Source organism: Anopheles coustani, chromosome 2 (assembly GCF_943734705.1).
Source record: "Anopheles coustani chromosome 2, idAnoCousDA_361_x.2, whole genome shotgun sequence".
Classification (NCBI taxonomy): Eukaryota; Metazoa; Arthropoda; class Insecta; order Diptera; family Culicidae; genus Anopheles; species Anopheles coustani.
The window spans coordinates 34,373,195-34,398,006 of NC_071289.1; the positions used below are offsets into that span (position 1 = coordinate 34,373,195).

At 43.1% G+C, this 24,812-nt stretch overlaps 1 protein-coding gene across 1 annotated transcript in view; it reads left to right on the top strand.

Moving 5' to 3' along the window:
• The first annotated feature begins 3,901 nt into the window (after positions 1-3,901).
• Positions 3,902-24,812, top strand: part of LOC131264282 (angiotensin-converting enzyme-like) — a 146,624-nt gene continuing 125,713 nt past the window's right edge. Inside the window, exons 1-6 of the mRNA XM_058266564.1 lie at positions 3,902-4,150; positions 4,211-4,574; positions 4,639-5,002; positions 5,072-5,952; positions 8,874-9,536; positions 9,609-9,980. Coding sequence (XP_058122547.1) covers positions 3,902-4,150; positions 4,211-4,574; positions 4,639-5,002; positions 5,072-5,952; positions 8,874-9,536; positions 9,609-9,980 — 2,893 coding nt within the window. The remainder of the gene's footprint in view (positions 4,151-4,210; positions 4,575-4,638; positions 5,003-5,071; positions 5,953-8,873; positions 9,537-9,608; positions 9,981-24,812) is intronic.

The following is a 24,812-nucleotide window of genomic DNA, read 5'->3' on the forward strand; positions in this document are numbered from 1 at the left end:
GTTGCAGTCGTGGATTTAGAGCAAAAGGAGCACCTACTTCTGCACTCTGTATCCACTGCGCCACCGCCTAAGAGACCCAATAAAACACCACAACCCCTACCAGAAGAACCACCGGCCAAGAAAAAGGTAAAACGCATTGCGCCATGCAACTGGGCTCAAAAATTGCTACTGACACTCCTAGTACTCGGCGTCGGAACCACGGAAGCCGTCAACATTCAACCGGCGAACGAAGGCGGAATCTTCTTCAATCATCTAGGCAGCTGCTTAGTTCAACGAGGAATTCTACAAAGACGCATACCGCTGGACATCGTCCCCAGGGACGATATAGGTCACATGCATCAACTCCGTTTCGAGCTGCGATCGTTGTACACAAATTTCGCCAGTAAAAGTCAATTACCGGACGACACGCTGAAGGAGGCCGTCACAATGGTAAATATACAAAGTAGAGCCGCGGAAAGGGAGATACGTTTTACCTCTCGTGTAAGGAGAGTCGGAGGTATTCTAGGGTTTCTAAAAGATTTACTGGTAGGTGGAAGTGACGTAGAAAAAGAACTCGATGAAATGCAAACCACAGAAGAAATTAAATACAAGAGAATACTAAGTACTGTCACAATGGTTAACGAAAGGTCTAAAGAATTAGCACAAAAGTTTAAAGATAAAAGCGATAATTTGTTATCACACATAAAGCAAGCCAATTCAGAACAACAAGATATTTCGATAAAATTACACATTGTAGAGCTGACCTTGCTAGCCCATCAAGTAATCAATAATATTGCTGAAAAATATAGGTTGCTTAGAACCAGTCCTATACAAAAAGAAGAGCTAGAAATACTGTATGACCGAATAGAGAAAGAACTACCAGAAACCGTCCGCATAGTTCGAACACATCCCTCATTTTCCATTGAAGAAGGAGAGAAATCTCTGACTATTTTAGTAACAACAATATTAGTAGAAACTATTCCCTTCGAGGTATTCCAAGCCTATCCCGTTCCAGACAGAGTAAGGGACTCGATCATAACGATTGAAAAAACGAAAATAGCCATAAATGATCATTGGGCTCACTTCTATCCATCTTACCTAATCGAACTAAATCAAACCCATTTCATTGTAAACCATCCAATAATTGAAAAACGAATAGATTGCTTGTCAGGAAAAATACTCTCAGTAAATGAATCAACGAACTGTACTACAAGAAAATTGGAAACACCATATACAAAATTGATTCACATGAAAGAAGCAAACTCCGTGCTTTACTACACAGACAACATTAAAAGTATCAGATTACATTGCAATAGTACAGATATAGCACTTAGCAGCTACGCGGCAATTGTGGAATTGGAAGATAACTGCGTTATTGAATCAGCCAATGAGACTATAAAGGCCGATATTTCATTTAAGAAAATAACAAAATCCTACTTTAAGAAGCATGAAGAAACTCAAGAACCAGAGGTCATCGAAAACACGGAAACAAAAGTCCCAAGCATCTTCGTACTCCACGTCACATTGGTACAAATCGTCATTGGTACAATCATAATAATATTAGTTGTAGCTATCATGACGATCATAATGTGCGCACAGGGAAAATGTATCATTAAAAAGCTAGAAGCCACGGAAGCAAAACAAGAAGAAAAAACAGAAATGACCGAGTTCTTTAACAAACCTCGATTCGGGCCAAAATATAGAGGTAATTCACCGAGTTGAATTACGAGGGGGAGAATGTTGCTGCACCAACGAGGTGTTTAAGTTAGTTAAGGCTTAGTTAAGAAATAAGCCCACCTTTGGATAACTGTAACATTTCGGTAACCGGTACGATCGTTGATCCAAATAAAGAACCTTTCCGAGAGGGACGCGACGTACCGGAAACCAAATGCCCAAACATTTCGATTTCGCAAATAGAAGTTAATTTCGATGGCTGCCGCCGTGCTGCACCGTGCTGCATCAGCGAGTTAAGTGCCGTTCCGGGCGACCCGTTGGCGCGTATTGCTGCGTCAATACAACCCACGGCGCACCAAGTGTTCGGCCAGCGCGCGTTGCTGCGTCGGCAGCCCTCGATCGTTGGCAGGCCGGCTTACTGCCCTACTTATCAATAATCGATACACCCTACGGTGCGCCAAGTGTCCGGCCGACGCACGTTGCTTCGTCAGCAGCCCTCCGTCAGCGGCCGGCCGGCTCGTTGCTCTACTTTTAAAATCATAAACAAATGCGACTTTTGGGTATATAATGGTAAGAAATTTTAGAATAAACCAGTGTTAAGTTGAAACTCAGACGATTCACTTCGTAGTTTATTTTTGACCGCTACACTCACTGCCATATCCGAAAAGCTTGAAGCGCCCAGTCCCCCCTTTCGAAGCATAGGCCTCCTCTATACGCAGAGGCAACTAGCTTGAGAGGTAATAGGGATCCAGGGACTTCAGCCATTAGCCGGCAGCAATTAATTTCACTTTTTCTCAGTTGCTCACCCTAACCAAGCTAGGAGGTCTTCCTTCGCGGGACCTGCTTGGTTAGTCGTGAAGTAACAACATCTGAAACAGTGTTTGAATTTGATCTTTATACAAAAATACTATTACTATATCTCATTAAATTATTCCTTTATGAATATCTCTGAAAACGAAAATTGTAAGTATTATAGTAGTGAAAATAAACGATTGCGGTGTTATAGAAGTGCAATGAATGATAATGTAAGCACTTTGCTGAAATTACAAAATAATCGTCTGCGGTTTTGCTAAGAATTTTATCATTGCTGTTTGCCTTTGATAGTGGTCAGAAGAAAATCCTTTATTCATTTTTTGGCACAACGGGTCAATGTCAGGATTACGTTGTATACCACACACGTTTTCACCTGGTTCAGAAAAGGATTAACATTGCCAAACTTATTCGCCCTGGGTGTTGGACCATGAGTCGAACCATCAAACAGGTTTAGTTGCTACTATTTTCCCTATCGTAAATGTAGCTAAGATATGTTTCGTCCTTCTTTCTCTTCTCCATCCGAAATTTGACATGTTTGAACTCAACGTTGATAATTTTATTCCAGTTTAAGTCAGGAGCAAGTATCTCGAACTGGAGAGAATTTGTTTATTCAAAATTAAAAGAAATATGAACAGGTTGTATATTATTCTATTACATAATAATTAATAAAAAATAAAAGTTTAATGTCTAGGTCTCTATACAAACCAGTGTTTAAGTTTGCAATCTATATATTTATCTAACGTTATAGATTAGACATAATTGTATCTTCGTTAAATCTATGTATATTTCGACTTAAAGTTTAGCATGTAAACAAGATAAAATCATTTAAACGAAGAAGCTCGGAAGAGTGTCCAATAACCATCCACTTTCTAGCAGCAACATGGGTCTGATGTGAGCTAACATCGTAGCCGTTCGTAAGTAAATTTCCCAAGCATAAATTGTTGAAATCTGTAGGAAGTTCGAGAAAGGCCTGAAGAAGACGGTGAATAACTATGACATCTAAAAGATCTACTGCAGTGGGTAATGCTTCAAAGAGGCAACATTATCAAATCCAATACGAAACATAATAAACATCATAGATAATGTTTTTCTGGAGCTGAGTAGCGAGCAGCTGGTACGTTATTAATAAACTAAGATAAGAAATTTCATTTCGTTGACATTGAATTTCATTGTATTATGGTAGAGTTGAAATGGGTTCATTTATCGTATGACTCCCAATCATTATTCACATCCGAAACCTCCCGCTCGACCTGTCTCCGATACAAAGATTGATACCGTATCAAGAAACTAATTGAATAACAGATAATACTTATCGATTGATGCATTGTGTTACATAAGCCTTATCGCACGCAGAAGATACGGTTGGTTGAATAAAAGGCCATGCAAATGGGTTGATACACTTTAGTATCACTTTACGAGTGATAGGTGTTCGAAGATGAAGTTAATTGTAGTGATTTCGTTGGCCATTGGCTTGGTGTACCACGTGAGCGGTGGAGCGATTCCCACTGCGGATGTAGAAGCTCAAGAGCAAGAGGTGTTCCAATATTTGGAGGATATTGAGTCGGAAATTTTGTCTCGTCGAAACGCCGCCAGCGAGGCAAACTGGGCCTACGACTCGAACATAACGGACGAAAACTTGGACGTCAAAAATGATGTAGCAACCGAGAATGCTGGTTTCTTTAAGGTATTTTGAAGGATACGAAAATTTAGAACGGTTTGCGGCATTTAAGTTCTTCTATTTCAGCAAATCTCGGAAACGCTTTCCCAATATGATTACGAAAGCTTCCAGGATGAAGATCTGAAGCGAAGGGTGAAAAAGCTCGTCGGATTGGGTTATTCGGCGTTGCCAGTGGATAAGTTCGCGGAAATATTGAATGCGGTCAATAACATGAAAGAAAACTACGCAAAAATCAAGGTGTGTGACTACCACGACCGCAACAAGTGCGACTTGGCCCTGGAACCGGAGTTGACGGAGATTCTTGCCAACAGTAGGGATGCTGAAGAGCTCAAATACTACTGGCAACAGTGGTATGATGCGGCTGGGGCTCCAACCAGAGAGGATTTCCAGAAATATGTGGATCTGAACGGAGAGGCTGCTAAATTGAACAGTTGAGTGATGCTGCTATCAAAAGTGTTTGGAGAGATAAGGCAAGGTTCCCTTTCTTCCCATAGATTATGCGACCGGAGCCGAATCTTGGTTGGCGGCTTACGAAGACGACACCTTCGAAGAGCAGGTTGATGCCGTTATCGAAGAACTGCGTCCTTTCTATGAGCAGATTCATGGTTTTGTTCGCTACAAGTTGCGCGAGTTCTATGGTGAGGATGTTGTATCCGAAAAGGGACCCATTCCCATGCAGCTTCTCGGAAACATGTGGGCGCAGGGATGGGGAAACATTGCAGACATCACCAGCCCATTCGGTGACCGGCAGTTGTTGGATGTGACCGAAGAAATGCTCCGCCAAGGATACAACCCGATACAAATGTTCGAAATGGGGGATGAGTTCTTCCAGTCGCTGAACATGTCCAAGGTTCCACAGTAAGTGCCGCAAATTTTCTGACTTTAACGTTCAATTTTAGGAAAAGTGACATTGTTTACTGTGTTCAGGACCTTCTGGGACAAGAGCATTCTCGAGAAGCCGGACGATGGTCGTGATCTAATTTGTCATGCCAGTGCATGGGACTTTTCCAAACCAGACGACGTACGCATCAAGCAGTGCACCCGTGTGACCATGGAACAGTTCTTCACCGTTCATCATGAGCTGGGCCACGTGCAGTACTACCTGCAGTATCAACACCTCCCGAGTGTATACCGTTCGGGAGCCAACCCTGGATTCCATGAGGCCGTCGGTGATGTGCTCTCGCTCTCAGTCTCAACGCCCAAACACTTGGAGAAGATTGGTCTGCTAAAAGACTTCGTGCTGGATGAAGAGTCCAAGCTAAACCAGTTCTATCGTTCAGCATTGACAAAGTTGGCCTTCTTGCCATTTGCCTACACCATCGATAAGTACCGTTGGGGAATCTTCCGAGGTGAAATCAAGCCCGAGGAATACAACTGCAAGTTCTGGGAGATGCGCTCGAAGTACTCCGGCGTGGAACCTCCAGTAGTTCGCTCGGAAGCCGATTTAGACGCACCGGCCAAGTACCACGTGTCGGCCGATGTGGAGTATCTTCGCTATTTTGTCTCGTACATCATTCAGTTCCAGTTCCATCGGGCGGCTTGCGAGAAGGCCGGAGAGTACGTGAAGGGAGATCCGGTGAAGACATTGAACGATTGCGACATCTATCAGAGTGCTGAAGCGGGTAACGCTATTAAGGCGATGCTGGAGCTAGGTTCGTCGAAGCCTTGGCCAGATGCAATGGAGGTCTTGACCGGAGAGCGTCGCATGAGCGCCGATGCACTGATCGAATACTTCCAACCTCTATATGATTGGTTGGTGGTTGAAAATGAACGACTAGGAGCTTACGTTGGATGGGAACAAACAGATAGTAAGTTTCTGTTGCCTTAATATATGGGTTGTAAATGAATTACTTAAGCTTTAATTTTGTTTAATTTTTTTTCAGAATGTGTCTCTTAATAAATAACAATCGATGGGACCAACAATGATTGGAAATAAAAAGCGTATAAAGAATATACTAGCACAATGAGTGTGTTTAACACAACACAACAAGACTTTATTGTTTCTTTAGATTTATGATTTCTTCTTCACTATTAAGGGTTTTTGTAGATGATATAGGCAGGTTTGAATGGCGGCTGATGCATAACATTTTTACACATTTTAGTCGGTTTGTGTTTAGATAACCCAGATGGATGAAATTGCTGTTTTGAGATTCAACAGAAAGTTTATTTATGGGCAACGTTTTGGCTCGTAAGCCCTTAACGCATGACCAAGAGGTCGTTACGCCAAGAAGAAGAAGAAGCTCGCGATTCCACAGAAGTGGGACGCGATTCAACTCTAAGGCCGCTAATAGACGGCGCGCGTCCGCGTCCCGAATGTTATCGAACATCAGTCAAAATGGGGTCTAATTGACGTTTAACGAATTGTCATCTACCCGCGAGGGACGCGCATCGTCTAGCTAACTACCCGCCATTTTTTACGCGCGTCGCCAGCTTAAAAACATTTTTTTTTAAGTATTTAAGAAGAAAAACTCATTCTTTCTTAGCGTGGAAGGTGTGATGTGTGTTTTTATACAACATCCACTCAACGAACTAATTATAACTGAACATTTATATTGAAAGGCGCGACGGCTAGCGCGTGCCGAAAGTGAATTAGAAGATGTCAGTTTGACAGATTGTAGATAACATTCGGGACACGGACGCGTCGGACGCACTCCGTCTATAATCGGCCTAAGTGAAAACAGGTGTATTTCAATCATCGGTGGGGTTAGAGCTGATACCGGCTTGTGCTATCATCTCCTACAATTGTGATATCATCTGCCACGATTGTTGTATACATGCCTCACTTGGCTTGTCATCTATCACGTTTGTGGAATCATCTACTGCGTTTGTGGTATCATCTGATTAATTTGTGCTATCAAATGGAAAACCCTGTAAAAATGTATTCCAAAGGAATCTTTGATTCTTGGAAACATGGACAACGCCAGAAACATTGGAGTCAATACTGATGAAACTGGTTTGACCAGTTCGCCCGCAACTTCATCAATTCCATTTACCAAGCTCCTGCCACAGAAAGCAAAATAGCAAGAATGTGAAATTCTCGATACAACCCTACAACAACAAAAAAAAACAGAAGCCTAGAAAAGTCAAAGGATGCCGAATAAATTGTTATAATACATCCATATTTTTACTTACTCTTTTCTCAATAAAGTTCAAGGACACACTTAACATGATAGCTGACATTATTTTGAGCGTTGAAAAATGCAGCAATGAATTTATCACGCAACTCAACACCTTTTTGATTTAGTTTCTAGCCTATATTTTGAACGAAATGTGGAATAACATTTACAGAATGATCTGAAATACACCTACGATATCCAACATGCATAAAATATCTCATAACATATTTTGTTGCAACTTCTTAAAATCAAGAAACTAAAATTCGTGTGGTTTACCAGTTCCAATAAGCACCAACGAGGGGTAGGATTTAAATTTACGCCATCATTTCTATTCTAAGGTGGTATCTTTTTACATAAAATTCTAAACATCCCACCCCCCCCCCCCCCCCAAACCCCCCTCCCCTACCACCCCCCACCATCCTCTTCAACCGCTGTCTTTCAGCCCATCCATAATATATTGTGAACATACAATATGTTGAAAGCGGTTTATGTACCCCGAGTGGCCAAAAGGAATTTATTCAGCAATAAGCCGACCTGTGAAACCAGTTTCGCCAGTTAAGCATCCGGCAATGGCCAAGATGTTTTTTCTTTTCACCCAAGATGGCAATATTGTACGATGGCAAGTGTGGTGAACTTAATATGAGCCAAAGCAGATCAAAGCTGCATCAGTCGTACATCTGACTTCGACTTGTGCAGTTCAGTGTTTAGTGACAGTGAAGAGTGTGATCATTTGGACAAATGTCGCGTTTTAAAATATCAACGTGCAGCAATTCCAAATTGCTAAACACTCCTGCTTCTTTGAGGCATATTTTACTTGGCTTCCTAACACTGTGTGCCTGTGTGTTTGAAATTCAAGGCGATAGTGAAATTGTTGGGCTCATTCATAACGGCGTGGAAGCTCAACATGGGAAATGGCCATGGCATGCCACGCTGTTCATTGGAGATGGAGGACTTTGTGGAGGAACTTTCGTTGACAACAACACAATCCTCACTGGTAAATCATAAATACATAGAGCTTAAAAAAAGTCGGGCATCCCATAACCGGAAAATCTTTAGGGCGTGACTACATTAAGCGTATCATACCAAAAACCTGGTGCGGTCCAGGTGGTAAAAACCGTTTTTTCTCTCTTTCTAGCGCACCATCGTCACTGGTACGCTGTCACTAGACCGGTCCAAGTTTTTGGTATGGTACGCTTAATGTAGTCACGCCATTAAATTTTGATTTCTTCTTTTCTAAAACTGGGAACTCTAAAAATCGAATCATCGTAAAATTTTGATTTCTTCTTCTCTAAAACTGATATTGTTATGAAACTTCACGGGCTAATTTTCTTACATATGCCCTATACCAATATGCGGGAATGATTAGTGGAAACGCTTCATACGATATCATGTTTTTGAGCTATTTTTTACATTTTTAAAGAGGTAAAAACCCCTAGTGACGTTTCGTGTCGTTTGCACCTTCGATAATGATGACAATTTGGCTAAATCTCAACCAAAAATGTAACTCAAAGTAAAACGATTGTCCGATTTTTGAGCGCCTCACATTGATTGCATGCCACTCCCCATTCAAGAACACACCGTTGTCATATTTCTTAACTGTTTCAATTTTCCAGCCGCTCATTGTGTTTTTAACGGTGATAGTGTAAGAAGCAAAAATGATGTACAAGTGTCCGGTGGCCGTAAATATATAGATGCAACAACTGAAGACCTACAAGAATTGGAGGTGGCAAACATCATTGCCCATCCTGAGTATAACCATTCAAATTATGCAAACGATATTGCAATTATAAAGTTAACGGCTGATATCAACATAACGTACTTCGTACAACCAGTGTCTATTTGGAATTCGGATATTGATGAAAATCAAATATTTGGATCGCAAGGAACCGTGATTGGATTCGGTTTGGACGAAGGTGATGAAGAATCTGATACCCTTCAACAGGCAACGATACCTGTATTGGACACTCAAACGTGCCTTGCCTATGATAAAGAAACATATGGAAAATACCTAACTACTCAAATGTTTTGTGCTGGTGGAAAAGACATGGTCAGTGCTTGCAACGGAGATAGCGGGGGTGGGCTGTTTTTTAACATCAGTGGCAAGTGGGGCTTGCGAGGATTAGTGTCATTCAGCCCAATACGACCGAACGTGACCAAATCTCTATGTGACAGTTCCAAACCTACGGTGTTTACAGACGTTATCAAATATCGCAAATGGATTATGCGGTATACAAACACGACATCGTGGCTGAATGATCTAAAGCCGTGCAAAGACGGTACGATTGAAAAAGACACTGAATGCAACGCTGCGACTCGTTTTGAACATGGTTTCTTGTTGTGGATACTAGAATCAAATGAAAATGTGAGCATCTGGCGCTTTTCATTAAAAGATGATACAGCGTTCAACGGTCGTGAAGTCCTGGCCCAAAAATATATTTCCCGGCTCGATAAAGATTGTGTAGAGGGCCGTCTCTACTGGACGGAACGTGAAACACAATCTATTTTCAGTGCGAAGTACGATGGGACGGATAAGAAAGTCTTTATCACGAAGGAGGTCAATCCATTTAATATGGCAGTGGACTGGATCTCACGTCGTCTGTACTGGGTTGATCATGTAAATAGAACTATCGAGGTTGCCAGCTTGGACAATCCGGACTTGCGGACAACGGTGTTGATCAATGTTGATAGTAATGATAGAATCGCTGTCGATCCGCTGCAAAGTAAACTATACAGAACAGATGTAAATAGCGGGATTGAATGGTCCAATCTCGATGGATCAGAACAAGAACTGTTGTTGAATACTTCAGGGATTAGAGATATAACAGTTTCCATCGCCACTGGAGAACTCTGTTACATAAACAATGACACATCCAAGATCGACTGTATGGATAGTCGTAGCAGGCGGATCCGCACGATTGTCACCAATGTTACCAACACTGATCATTTAGCCGCAACGGATGAGAAAGTTTTTTGGTCGAACTACGCCAGGTTAGTATTACTCTGATTGGTGCACATTGATGGTGAACTTCTGTACATTGCTCTTTCCATTTCATAGTGACACGATCGAAAGTGTTAGCCTGGAGGGAGTACGTCAAAGATCTGTATTAAAACTGAACCATACAACGAAATATAAAAGCTTCTGGGTAACCCCAGTGGCTGATGTCTGCCCGATGTTCTTCAGTCCATGTGCCGTGCAAAATGGTGGCTGTCCAGAGAACACAATCTGCCTTCCCAATCCACGTACCCAATTAGGTACAATCTGCAGAAACACTAATTCGCAACCCGATGTCGTACCGGACCCATCAACAAATATACAATCTAAACCTATTACACCTATTCTTTATCGAGATGCTAAACCGGCAAAATGGCCATGGCATGCCACATTGTTAATCGAAGGTGTTCTTTGCGGAGGTACTTTCGTTGACAGCAGCACAGTCCTCACTGGTAAATCATATAATATATACATAGGCAGGTAGTCAAAGCCAGACACCTCAATAGCGGACAATTTTTAAACTTTATTTTCTTCTTTTCTAAAACTGATAACAATTCGAAACGACACTGGCTACATTACAACTTTATTCAAAGTGAAAAGATTGTCCGATTTAGGTATATCCAACTTTGATTGTCTGTCTTTGATTGACATTCAGCCATTCGCCGATCTCATAATTCATAACTGTTTCAATTTTCCAGCCGCTCATTGTGTTGTTCACCGTGGTAGTATAAGAAGTAAATATGATATGGAAGTGTACGGTGGCCGTAAATATAGAGATGCAACAACTCCAGACCTACAAGAATTAACGGTGGCAAACATTATTGTCCATCCTGAGTATAACCACTTAAATTTTGCAAACGATATTGCAATTCTAAAGTTGACGTCTGATATCAAAATGACGAAGTTCGTAAAACCAGTGAATATTTGGAATGCGGATATTGATGAAAATCAAATATTTGGATCGCAAGGAACCGTGATTGGATTCGGTTTGGACGAAAATGGTGTAGAAGCTGTAAAACTTCAAGAGGTAACGATACCTGTATTGGACACTAAAATGTGTCTTGCCTATGATAAAGGAGTGTACGGAAAATACTTAACACCTCAAATGTTTTGTGCTGGTGGAAAACCCTTTGTCACTATTTGCGGAGGTTTTGGAGGAATGTATTTCAAAATTAGTAATACTTGGTACTTGCGAGGGATTGTGGCATTCAGCCCTACAGAAACGACGAATAACATTCTATGTGACAGGTCCAAACCTGCGGTGTTTACAGATGTTACCAAATATCGAAAATGGATTATGCGGAACACAAACACGACACAGTGGTTGAAATCACTAAAACCTTGCAAGGATGGCGCAATTGGAAAAGACACTGAATGCAATGCAGCGAATCGTTCTGACTCTGGGTTCCTGCTTGCTACTCAAAAGGACAGCATCTTTCGTGTGCCAATGAATGGTGGACCATCCTTCAGCATAAGTGAGGGAAACTGGATGAATAACCTGGATTATGATTGTGCTGAGGGCCGCCTCTACTGGGCTGATTATTTGAATAAATCGATTTTCAGCGCCAAGTACGATGGGACGGATAAGAAAATGTTCATTTCGAAGGAACACGAATATCCAACGTTTGTTTCAGTAGACTGGATCTCGCGTCGTCTTTATTGGCTTGACAAAGTAAAAGAAACCATTGAGGTGGCGTGCTTGGATGACCCGGACTTGCGTACAACGGTACGTGTTGAAGTTGGTCAAATTTATGGCATCGCCATTGACTCATTGCAAGGAAAACTGTACGCATTGCATGGAGTCGGGATCGTGTCATACAATCTCGATGGGTCTGAACCAGAACCTTTGCCAAAGTTAGCCAATTCAAACGGTCGGTACACAGATATCAAGGTTTTGATGGCCACTGGAGAAGTCTGCTACGCTACCACCTTTAATCGAATTGATTGTATAGAACCTCGTAGGAAGCGGATCCGCACAATCGTCGACAACCTGACCAACAATCGTCGCTTAGCTGTGTCGGATGAAATGTTTTATTGGGCGCAAGAAAAGTGAGTAGTTTTTAAAACTAATCTTGCAACAATTTATCTACTTTACGTTTCTTTTGTTATCATTTCATAGTGTCATCGAAAGTATTAGCCATCATGGAGTGCGTCAAAAACCTTTAACACTGTTTGACGCAACGAGTGACATTGGATTCATCACAGCTGTAACCAACGTGTGCCCCAGGTTCTATAGTCCGTGTACCATCAAGAACGGCGGTTGCCCGTTGAACACGCTCTGCCTGCTAAATCCAAGCGTCGCGTCGGGGAAGATCTGCAAATCGATTATCAAATTGCACTGAAACACTTTCTGATGGCTGGAATCATCAAACATTAAAAATAATAACATTGGTGGTGAAACATCGGTTTTATTTTAAATTATTTATCCCTATTCGTTACTTCGTTTTCACCAAGGTGAGTCGTAAGAGATGTGAAGTCAAAAGCTTTGTCGTAGTAGCCATATTGAAATAGATTTTTGATGATCGTTCTTAGTTTTGTTTACCAATAAAAGCACACAACAACGATGACTTAGCGAATTGCCGGAACTAGTTTTAACTAGTTTTAACGGTAAAAATCCAGATAAAGGCCTCCTGGTGACTGTGCGTTTATTACACATGTTTCTGACTATACGTAATTCTTTTGGCCTCCTTAGAAGGCCTTTTCAAAGCAACTAACTTGGTGGGGATATTTTCAGGATTCAGGTTCGATATTTTCCAAAATTCTAGCTATTTTTCATTTTAGATCACTCTTACTCGTCGGGTGACTTTTTTGGACCCAGATTTTTACTTCACGCTTCAAATGTTCGATAGGATTTAGACCCGGTGACTGTGGGGGCGTTTTCAGCTGTTTGGGGACATTATACAGCAGGCATTCCCGCACCAAACCCGCAGTATGTTTTGGTTCGTTATCCTGCTGGTAAAAGTAAACTGCTGGAAGACGCAGTTTTGTCGCACTTTCTTTGACGTTGTTTTTCAAGATGTTTAAATACACCACTTTGTACATCGTGGTTTCGATGAAATCCATTTTTCCTACTCCGTTTGAGAACATAGAGCTCCATAACATAACGTTTACACCATTATGCTTGATGGTTGGGCTCGCAGTCAATGTGGGGTCATTCCGGTCAAACGGTGTGACGGCGTGAACGCTTGGAATACTGGCCTCCTCGTGGTGCCACTGGACCCCCTGACAACAGGGGTGACGAACAGAGTTCTGGGTGGGAGGTTTATCCGACCTCCCGCACACTACCAAGAGTAGTGCCCTGTTGGGCTAAGGATATGGTAGTGTGCCGCAGAAGGAATGGGCCTTGTAAGGTATCATTTATCCTGCTTTTTGATATCTAGCCCTCTGGTCTGTTTAGCCTCTCCGGAGGTTAGGATGGACCCTATGTCAGCGGACACGACCGCGAAGACGTAGGGAGTGTTTCGGAAGGGATTCACTCTCCTGGAAGATTCACGAGAAGTCGCAGAGGTCGAAGTCTAGTTGTGCTCTGTTGCCTTCCGGGGCACAGGACCTAGACCGATGCGCGAGCTATGAGTGGACGTCCGGCTACGAAGGAGTTGGTTACCGTTCTGGTTCCTCTCTCCTGGGGTTGCTGGTGGGCGAGTATGATGGGATAGCGTCTAACCATCGAAAGTCTTACCAGCAGCAGAACGGAAGGGTCGCTCGTGGCAAAGCGGACACGCTTAGTGCAGGCGCGCAAGCGCACAGTGTTTAAGGAGGGCAGGGCGGGCTATGGGGCGACTTGACTTTTGTCGGTGAGGGATCCACCTACCGTTGCCACAGGGTGATAACTATGCGACAATGGTCATGTCAATCCAGAAACCTGAACTGTCAAGGGCCTGGTACAACATCAGCCCGGCCAAGCGGACGAGGGCAAGTCCGACTTTGAGGCAATAAAGGATTGATCGGCGTAGGGCGCCGAGGTTTACGGCACCAAGGTGTCTAAGTCGTCCATGACTGAGTCAAATCAGACGTTGGACGACCCCAGGATTAGGACCAGACGTAGATTGCGCAGTAGCGTGATTTTGCGGCTGGTTTCAACGTGAGGAGGAACAAGACCAAGTACTCGATGTTTGTAAAGCTTTGGAGAGGGAGGCGTCGGAGGTGTAATGCCGTCGCCTCATCAAGCCATCGCGGATCATCATCTTGGACAGCGGTTGCGTTCAGCAAGAGTGGAGGAACAGACTGGTTACTCGAGGTTTGAGATGCTTTGGGGAGGGATGCACCGGGTTTAGTCACACACCCGCCAATCGCGGTACCAAGCCATCGCTGACCTCTTGGACACCGGTCGTGTTCAGGGCCTTGTACTATATCAAACAGGCCAAGGTGGACGACACGTAGACCGAGCAGGAGCTTGGTTTTGCGAGCCAGCAATCAACATCTGAGGGGTCAGATACTGGAAACCCGGCACGTAGACTAGGCAGGAGGTTAGTTTTGCGGGCTGACGAATCCGGATGGTATCAGAACCAATGTGCAAGTCCACAAGAAGGTTTTTAGGAGGTATTGGTGTCAGATAAGTCAGCTGTCGGATCGATCTTCTGAGCTGCTTAAGTTGCACTGCACCGAGTCCGTTGCTTTAGGCTTGGGAAAAAGCCCCTGGTGGTCAGGGTAGTACCTGTCAGACCTTTAGCGACACGCACTTTCACCCTTCAGGAGTTAGTCGCGTGCCACAGCGTCCGTAAACTGAGATTTTAACCTAAGGACGGATGCCTCTTTTGTCATTGCTTCTACCGTGTAGGTGCATAGCGTGATGGAAGGCGAAGGGCAAGAGGAGGGAGTAATATTGGTTGTGGTCTTACGGGGCCACGCCAATGTGAACCCTCGTCCAAAAAAAAAAAAAAATTATGCTTGATGTTTGGTATTACATGCTTCACATCTAGTTCCGTATTTTTCGTTCTCCACACAAGTTTTCGCCCATCGCTACCAACAAGATTTATTTTGGTTTCGTCAGTAAACAATACATCCGACCAAAATTTTGTGGGCTGATTAACATATTTTTTTTAGCAAATTCCTTTTTTTTATCTATTAGTAGCAGATATGAAAGGTTTCTTTCGTGCTATCCTTCTATTTAAACTATGTTTTCTTAATACTCTTTGGATAGTTTCAGCAGAAATTGTCCTAGAAATAGTGTACGATATCTCTTCGGCAAATTTTGGAGCACTGGGGGTTAGTTCTTGCCGTACCTTTCGAACAATTAATGTTACGGCGCGTTCTAGCAAACAGGCCCCGCGAAGGTAGACCTCCTAGCTTGCTATCTCGCGTGGTAACGATGTTTAGGAACAGGATTACCGATATTTGCCGGGACAAAATTGTCGAAGTCTCTGACTCTCTGCTACCATCTAGCTAGTTGCCTCAATGCGTGTATCGGAGGCCTATGCAAGAGATGGGGAGAGTTGATCGAAACGATCTTTTAGATTGGTGGCAGAATACCAGCGAGTGTAACAATCAAAATAATATACGAAGTAAATCGTTTGCGTTTCAACTTAACACTGATTTACTCTATAAATTGTTTCCGTTTATATACCAGAATTTCTTCATGGTATTTGTGCTTGTACAATACTTCAATAGCTTAAATGCATGTGTGTGGTAGGTGGCGAGAAGGATTTGTGTTCCTTATTTTGGAGTTTTTACCGTTCGGTTCTTTCGTGAATATCCTACCCACTCTATGATGCAACGCATTGCCTGAACATCCCGTTATCGTTGCGTCGTGTCCCTTGTCCGTTTTACTATGTTTATTTGGGATCAGGATCGCGATCGGTAACGAGAGTTTACATTTTGGGTTTGTTTAAGGCGCCGATCTACATATTTATTCCGTTGGCACATTGCGTAATCGCTGTTCCCTATGCCACGTGTTCGGTTCGTCCAAAACAATTGCGGGAACGACCCATGCGCTCAATGTATGTTGGTTTGGGCATCTCGTTTCCGGTACGTCGTGTCCTTTTCGGAAAGGTCTTTATTTGGACAAACGATCGTACTGGATACTGAAATGTTACGATTTATGGTGGGATTTTGCCTATCGACCTTTTTGTCTTCCTTTTGGTGCAGCGTTTCTTAAGTTTTTATGGTTCTGAGCCGTTTGAGTTCAAATTGACCGTTTTATTGTATTTTTTCCTCGAACACATCGTTGTTGCAGCAATAAGTAATCTTTCATCGTATGCTGTTAATATTCTTTTTCGCCCAGTTCGTGGAACATTCTTCACTCTTCCTTCGTATCGCCATCTGTCGATGACATGCTGGACTGTAGAATGTGTCCGTCCAACTATATATAGTGATATATCACCAACTTTTCGCATCGAATATCCTTTGCAATATAGTGAAAGAATTCGTTTCCTCAATTCAACTCCAGTTTCCTTTTTTGACTACTCCATTTCACAACAAAATTGAAAACTCCAAGGAAGTTACGTGTGAATGAAATTTGCAAGCTGTCCCGAACTCTAAATGACATAAATATCTATGCCTACTTGACCATTTTCAAGAAACTCCCAGAGGAACTAAACGGTGTACCATGACTTTTGCGAGTTCTGAATATGGTGTTTTTTCAGATAATGGCTTAAAACTAAGCCAATTTGGCCAATAAAAATCTTGTTCGAGACTTATTTGAAGCATCACAAGTTCCTCTATCATATGCTTTCAGAATTTTACAGCTACGGTGAGAATTGACCAAGGGAATTAGGGTTAAACGAGCAAATCGACACTGTATCTTCATATTTGGGAGTAACTGTATCTTGCGACTCACCGTTTATACAACGTAATTCAATGCGGCGGTTCATGCAAGATAGCTGAGTATAACATAATTATATACATATCGTCTGGTTCGGTATATCAGGCGAAACATCCAGAAATCATCCGAGGAGACCTCCTCTGGTTCGTGCTGGATAACAGCGACCAGCGAAAACACGCAGAACGTGTAGATGTTCTTTTTAATCCGCTTCTTCTTTTATGTCGTGGTATTGAAATGTGTGAAAAGCGTGGAGAAATTATCATCAGTAAGAACTCTCTGCTATGGATTCATACACACTTACTTACTGTCTGCCGCGAGAAAACCCGACCCGGGTTAACTACCTTGAGTCGGTCGATCCATGTGCCGCTATCCCGCCACGCTATGTGACTCCCGTTAATAACTGTGCCACTGAGTTTCATTCTAACAAATCGGTCCATTTCGTACACTACACGGTTAAAACAAAAAACAAACAACAAATGGGATGGAAAAACACAGCCTGCTTGTTGGTCAAACTTGCACCTTCACAGTAAACAAACAACTTTTAAAGGTTTGACTGCAAGTTCTTCTCGAAACACCAGTGCTCACCAAAAAAACACCTTTAGTAGGTTACGAGATGTACATGTAACTAAAGCCTTCCAAAAATACACCTTAGGCAGGTTTTGAGGTGTACATGTCAAAAAAGCCTACCAAAAATACACTTGGCAAGGTGTTTTTTTGGTAGACATGTATGCAGGGATCGAGTATAGGGTAAAAGAAAGATAAGGAATAGTAAAAGTACAAAGAAGGAAGAGCATAATAGAGTGTTAGTATGCCCCAACGGCATGCATATCTGGCAAGATCGCAAATGAGTTCAAATTCAAAATCAGGCGAAAAGCAGGATGTCCGAAATTTCGAATAAGCTAAATTAACGAGAGAAGTGAGAATGAAAGAGAGGGATTAGGAACACGCGAGTCCCACTTGGACTCGTTAGTCTTGTGGTATGTGTCGTAAAGCGAAGTTAAACGATGGAGGATTCCTTGAAATAAAGAGGAAAAACCCGTTAAAAATTGTACAAGGTGCAGAAGTCGTTTTTGGTAAGAAAAGATGGGAAGATGGTCAACAGTCACGACAATGTACACCTTTGGTAGAAAAGTGCAGCACGGTTCTCCTTGGGAAGTGCCGCGAGGAAGTTGTTGCAAGGTGCGAAGATACCGAACTTGTTGTTCAGTATTTTAGAATATAGTCAGATAGTTTAAAATTAGTTTAGTGTGTTAAAATTTATTGAAATTAGATTGTAACCTAAAAGAACGGTTGAAGAGGTATAAGTGTCGGTACGTTTGACAGGTCCGATTTGTTAATTGCGGATCCAATAAAGTAATGTTTTTATTACATTAGCTAGAACAACATTCAGAGAAGTGTTTCTATCGACTTGTATTTTTATAAAAGTCTAGGTAAAAAACTGGTAATATCTTCGTTTTAGTATAAATTTTAAAAAGAACCAGTGTACTCTAAGCACCTTGGGAGGGCGTGACGTTTTGATTTGTTATAACTATCTTGGTCATCTTAGCACATCTTTAACAGCAATCTTGGTCATTGGCCTTGACCTTGAACGGATCTTACTGATTGGTCGGTCCGAACCGGTCAAAACCGGTTCATCAAGGTCATAAATCACGCGGGTCAGACAAAGGTCATCGAACCGGTTACGACGCAAAAACTCTTGGCGCCATCTGGTGGCTTCACTAGCGTCATCTGCTGAGTGCAGACGGTACTTCGAGTCAGTTATAAACAAAGACAATTAACACACAGGTCGGGTCAAAGCTGTTGTTTGCTCCGCCATTCTTGTGACAGTTGGTTAAAAAAGTGTTTTCAAAAAATTCTAGCTTACTTGTGGGGGATCTCCGCCAAAATCTTCGCGAAATAGGTAATGGGTAATTTAAGATCACAGAATCCATGGTCTTGCGGATAGAAACTGTTCTTCTGAGTGAAATCATGGGATATGGATCCTTTTGCTCTCGCTGTCATTGCCGAAATTAAGTGTGTTGGTCTGCCTATACCCAGTCTTCCTCCAGAACATATTTCGAAAGCCTCAACTCATTTTTCTTTAGATGAAACATACCAAATTTGCAGTTTTACCCCACTTTCTTCGCTGTTCGTGAGAAGTAAACAAAATTTTAACCAACTGTCAAAAATTTTCCCACGGTTTTCGGTTCGTTACATGGTATGCTGCGACCTGTCTGTTAATTGTCTTTGGTTATAAATGTGAACGCTGCTAGCGTCATCTGGTGATATATACTAGCGCTCTCTGGTGGTCTATACTGACGCCCTCTAGTGAGCAACCATCGCGATTTTGCAGAAACTGTTTAATTTAATTTAATTTAAACATAACATAAATTTTGCTTTCAAAGTAAGAAGATTAAGGAACCACAATAAGGAAAAGAAAGCAATCATTCGAAACATTACTATTCAATTTGTCCTAATATTCAAGAGTAAGTTAAATGCTTGCTTGCTGGATTCATATCATCTATAATGTTTCGTTACTTAAAAGCAAAATGCTCTGGCAACCGATCTACCGCAGAAGGGGTTGAACGTACATTTTCGTTGCTTTGTGCCACGCTTCGACGATTTTTGGGGAAGGTAAACAAAACTACTTCTTCTTTCAGAAACAGGGAGTGGCATCACTGAGGGATAACATACTGCTACTCGTCGCTCTTTCTTGATGGCGAGATCTCCGAAGAATAGATGAAACCTCTTTCCTTCAAAATGCTTACAACTTCTCGAAAGCTAAAATAATTTGAAACCTGACATTCGACAGGTGGGTATCGAAAATTCCTGCCAATTTGGTTGATCGCAAAAATGGCCCCGACTGTCCATAGCTCCGATTGCCCTCATTTTTAATTGCCAAACAACACCATTACATCCGGAGGAAGTAAAAAAGAAAGATAGCGACCCGAGAAACAAGTGAACAATCGTTCCAAGTGGGCGGAAGACAGGTCGTGCATCCCATTCCCGGCGAATCGAAAGGTTTCATAATTACGATTACGAGTTCGGCGGGTTCGCTGTGGGTGGAAGTGATTTGGAATTAAGAACTCGGCCTCCTTCGGCGCTCAAAGAGAAAGACCTGGAGCCTGGGGGAATAAGTCGATAAACGGCGCGGAGTGAGAAACAACCGACGAATTGGAAGGAATAATTTAAAAGGAAACAAACACACACACACCAGATCGCCACCGAAACGCGTGACCGCCGTACTACGACACCGAGTCGGGCAGGGCGGACGATTTTGTGTGTGACTTTACAAATTGACAGCTATTAACAAGGTTTATGTCGCTTCCTTCGTCGGGCGCGAAGGTGTCGTCCCCGTGAAGTCCTCCCCCGGGCGCATTAGGAAAAGAAACCGAAGCATACGAAAGGGGTGAGCAAAAGCCATGCCCTCTACAACACACTGGCGACATTTGGAAGGAACTGAACGAGAGCGGATTAGAGGCTCGTCGTTGAAACCCGAATCGATGGGGCCTACCCCTTGCAATGCGGCCTTAGGCCGGCGACACACGTTCGACCTCGCGGCAAATCGATCGATCTATTTCTTGTGCAGCGTGTTTTCTCGCGCGGCGTTTACCCATCGTTAGGCCGGCGTGGTTCCAGGACTGCCTCCCAAAGGGTCCTCCTCACCCCCCTCAGGTTGGCCGGGGGAGCCCTGCGCGTCTCATTAAAAATTCATTATGAAATTAATATCACCGTGGGCGATCGCTAAACGAGTGATAATTATTAACAAGTTTAATCGCTTCACGAACCGACCGGGACTCTCTCACTTACCCACGACAGAACGCCAACGTCCTCTTGGGCTGGATTACGATTATCGACCCCATGGCCATTTCGTCGGTGAGTCAGGTGGATGAGCGAAGAGATACAGTGGGACTTTGCGTACGCGAGCAAGTGACGATCAAGCCGACCAACACCTAGCGCTTCGATGAAAAATTCCGTTAGAATGTATTTTTTTTATGTTTTTCCACATAATTAAATTCAAGTTTCAAAAGTAGCTAAGTAAACAGAGAATATTCAAGACACAATTAAAGAAAAACTATTATGAATACAAACTCCAGTTTTTCTTAACTTATGCTTCGGAACCCATTAAGAAAGATAAACCAGCTCAATTTTAATAGATGTAAAGTTTGATGAGTTCACTTTGTTGATTGTGGCAAAATGGCAAACCATGGGCCGAAATGGAAAGCCCAACTTATACCCAAAATGAGCCACCTCCACCAAACGCACCATCCGAACACACGTCAAAACAATCATAACCGTGCGCGTGTGTGTTTCCAGTTTATGTTTATCTGATGAAAACGTTAATTTTTTAGCTGTTTTGCTGGATGTTTTCCGTGTTCTGTTTCCGTTCCGTTCCCGTTCCCCTCTTTTCTTCCTCCGTCCTATTGTTTCCTCAAGCCATCGGCTCGCTTTTCCACTTGACGCCAAGTGTTGCTTTTTATGATGTGTTTTTCTTTTCTGCGCCCTCGTCTTTCGATTCGGTTGTTTTTCGGTTGTCGGGTTTCTGATTTCAACTCCCGCGGGGACCTGCTGCTGCTGGCTCCAAGGGATGCGGGAAAAATGGCGTTCGGGGGTCTCATCATTAGCCGAATGAGATAATCCACCCTGCCCATCCGCGGCAAGCCATTGGGGCCTCGAACGCCGCCCCCCGCTCTTCACACTCTCCCCGGACGGGCGCTGGCGGGAACCGAAACGCCACGAAAGACAGATAGGGCGAGCGAAGAAATAAGACTTGATTAATGAATCTTTAGTGTAATCGATATTTTGCCCCCTTCGTTCAGTTTTTGGTGGCGCGGGACGGGGGGTTTCGCTATCAAACCCCGCTCGGTTTTCCACCAACCACCGGAAGGGGGTGCCGCCATCAAAAGGGGAGAAAAACACAAGCGAACACAAAAATATGAACCGATCCGGGATGTCTTGAACAGTAGTAATGAGAATACCACTTTTTCTTGCCTCGATTTTGGCCTCTTCTCGAACGAATCAATCCCCGCCATCGAGCGTGTCTGGTATGCGATGATTGCCGTTTTTGGCGGAACACGGGAAGGCTGAGATCATCTCCGGGCGCACCGGGCACCGGGATATCTTAATTTGAATCTAATTTGAATGTGTTTTAATTATGACTTTGGTTGGCAAAAATGTGTTTTTTTTTTCTGTTTTCATGTCAGTGCTCCCATCCACAAGAACTTGAACCTGGGCCACCTGCAAGTTGGCGCGGGTTCCGGTTTACTTTCCGTGTGTTGCGCGTACACAATTGCAATTAATTAAGTCATAATAATCAGTTGTCTGTGATCGGGCGATCCCACCCAACGTGCGATGCGTTCCGGCCAGATAAAGCGTTCGCGAAATGAACGACACGACTTCAAATCGATAACCACCGGCAAGTGTTCGTTGATTGACATACATTTTTTTTTATTTGTAGAAACTGGTTTCGGACAAGTGAAATCGCTAGAAGGTGTGCTGGTGGGAATATTCGAGGATCGGAAGAAGATATGAAGAAAGACAGAAGAAATTGCCACAGGAATTGATTTATTTACCCCCCGAATACGGTGATGATGGATGTTTAAATTCAAGTTCAATGTGAACACAGAAATTGGCCATTTTATTGTTTAAAAATAGATCTTTGGAATTCGAATTGCACATAATAAATTGTTAGAATTAACGTATTTCCTTGGTGTACGTAAATTTACTTGGTGTTAAGTCCTTACCATTTTATGTCATAAAAATAAATGAAGTTGAGTAAAAGAAATAAAAACCATACAGATAAAATGTTAGAAACTTTTATTTTGTAATGATATAATATTTCAAAAGAGACTGTTTTGTTCAACTCATGTGCAAAAAGGCACCCAGTTCAGTGTTATAAATATAATTGCATAATGAGGAATTAATACGTGGAGCACATTTGTTTGATCTAACTTGAAATTATCTTTTAAAGGAAAATAATCACTGTAGTAACATCTATAAATTTTATTAATACGTTCATTAAACTCTTTTATGATTTCACATTCCGGTTTCTCCTGGGATTCTGAGACAATCTGGTTTAATTATAAAAGAAACCGGACATCATTGACCCAACCCCGAGTGGTAAGACGTGGTACTCGGAATTATCCGAGCAGCGATACAATTTCCATCGCCAACGGTGTGTGCTTCCTTATGTCGTAAAAGGGAAGGAGCGCCAGCGAGTGTTTTCTGCACCGCATCTTCAAATCATAATTCACGCAAAGACCGACCGACCCAAAATGTCTTTCCACCACCGCCCTCCCCCCAGGGAGGGAGACAGAGCCCATCCTTAAGGTTAAGAAACAAAACAGCAAAAACCGCGCACGATATAATGGGTATGATCATCAACCTGTTCGTTGATGCATAAAAATGAGAACCCATTGTTCTCCAGGTAACCCAGGCGGTCGGCTGGCGGGGCGTAATGTTGTGCCCCTTTTCTTACATGCTGCAGTCAAATGCTTGTTTTCCTCCAAGGAGTTGGGGACAGCTCGTCATAAATGGCATCATTCGTAGCACCAGTTCTTCTCTCCCGCCCGACGGTCACGGTACGTGTTTCGGGAGGGGTCTGGTCTGACCTGCTCTCGTACGCACGCTGAGAAACACCGAGCGCCGGGGTTGAGCTGATGATGATTATGATCTGATCAACCGTGCGCAGCTACCACCCAAAAGTGGACGGAATGTATGAGCATGAGTTTCTCGTGCGAACGCGCCAGCCCCCCACGCGCGCACGGTTTCCGACGCTTTGGTCGGTGAACCTGTTCGTTGCTGCCCTTCGTCTGTGGCGGAAAGGAAGGGTAGGTTTCGGTGCGATGAGCCCGGCGAAATCTGGGCACGGCCACGACACATCGGTGTACGTTATTCAAATCAATTTTTACATGCGTCTGGCGGAGGGTTCGTCCCGATGGGTAGAAAGAAAAAGCAGAAAACCATACACGAGGACTCGTAAGAAAAAAAGGGCGTAAGATGAACACTGACTTGTCGGGGGGATGAATTTTCATGATTCATAGTGCGCTGGGGAAGAACCTGCCTGCATGCCGTGGGGTGTTTTCCTAAGGGAAATGGGATCGTCGAGGGCTTGTTTGATTTTAATTCAATTTTATTGTGATTGCCATGCACCGAAAGCTCCACGACGGTGTCTCCCACTTGCGCAATTTAATCGTCTCGGCGTACGCACTATATGAAAATAAAAAATGAAACCCGCCCCACGGGCACCGAGAAGCGAGAAAGAAAAAAGAAACCATTTGTCAAAATTGATGCTTTTCGGTGCTTGTGCTTAGCGATCGGAAAAATGGCTTGTAATTAGAAGGAAAGGAAGGAAATTAAGAAACAAGGTTCGCACGCGATTGCTCACGCAAGCGAGAAATATCGTTCGATGTTTGGATGGGAAAGGATGGGCCCGGTTGTAATTAGTCATCATCGAAGGAAAACGATGAACCACGGAAGAAAGCACAGTGACGCAAACAGCAAGTGTTCTCCAAAGCGGTTAAAGGCTAAAGGGGCCCGACTTGAAAAAAAAACAAAACGGAAACAATAGAAGGAAGTTCTCTCAGAGCGCACTATGGGAAGACTAAATGTTTGGGAGGGACGTCTTATGGGAAAAAAGAGAACAGATATCAAACATCAACCAAGGAAATGGGTTTGGCTGCGAATGAATATATCACGTCAGTCATTGGACGTTAAGTGAAATTTTCCCTTTTTCCTTCTCGAAGCCGAGAAGAACCGTGCGCGCCCATCCACCCACAGGGGAGTGATCCGGGCGGGTTTGCGATCATAAGATTTGTTACT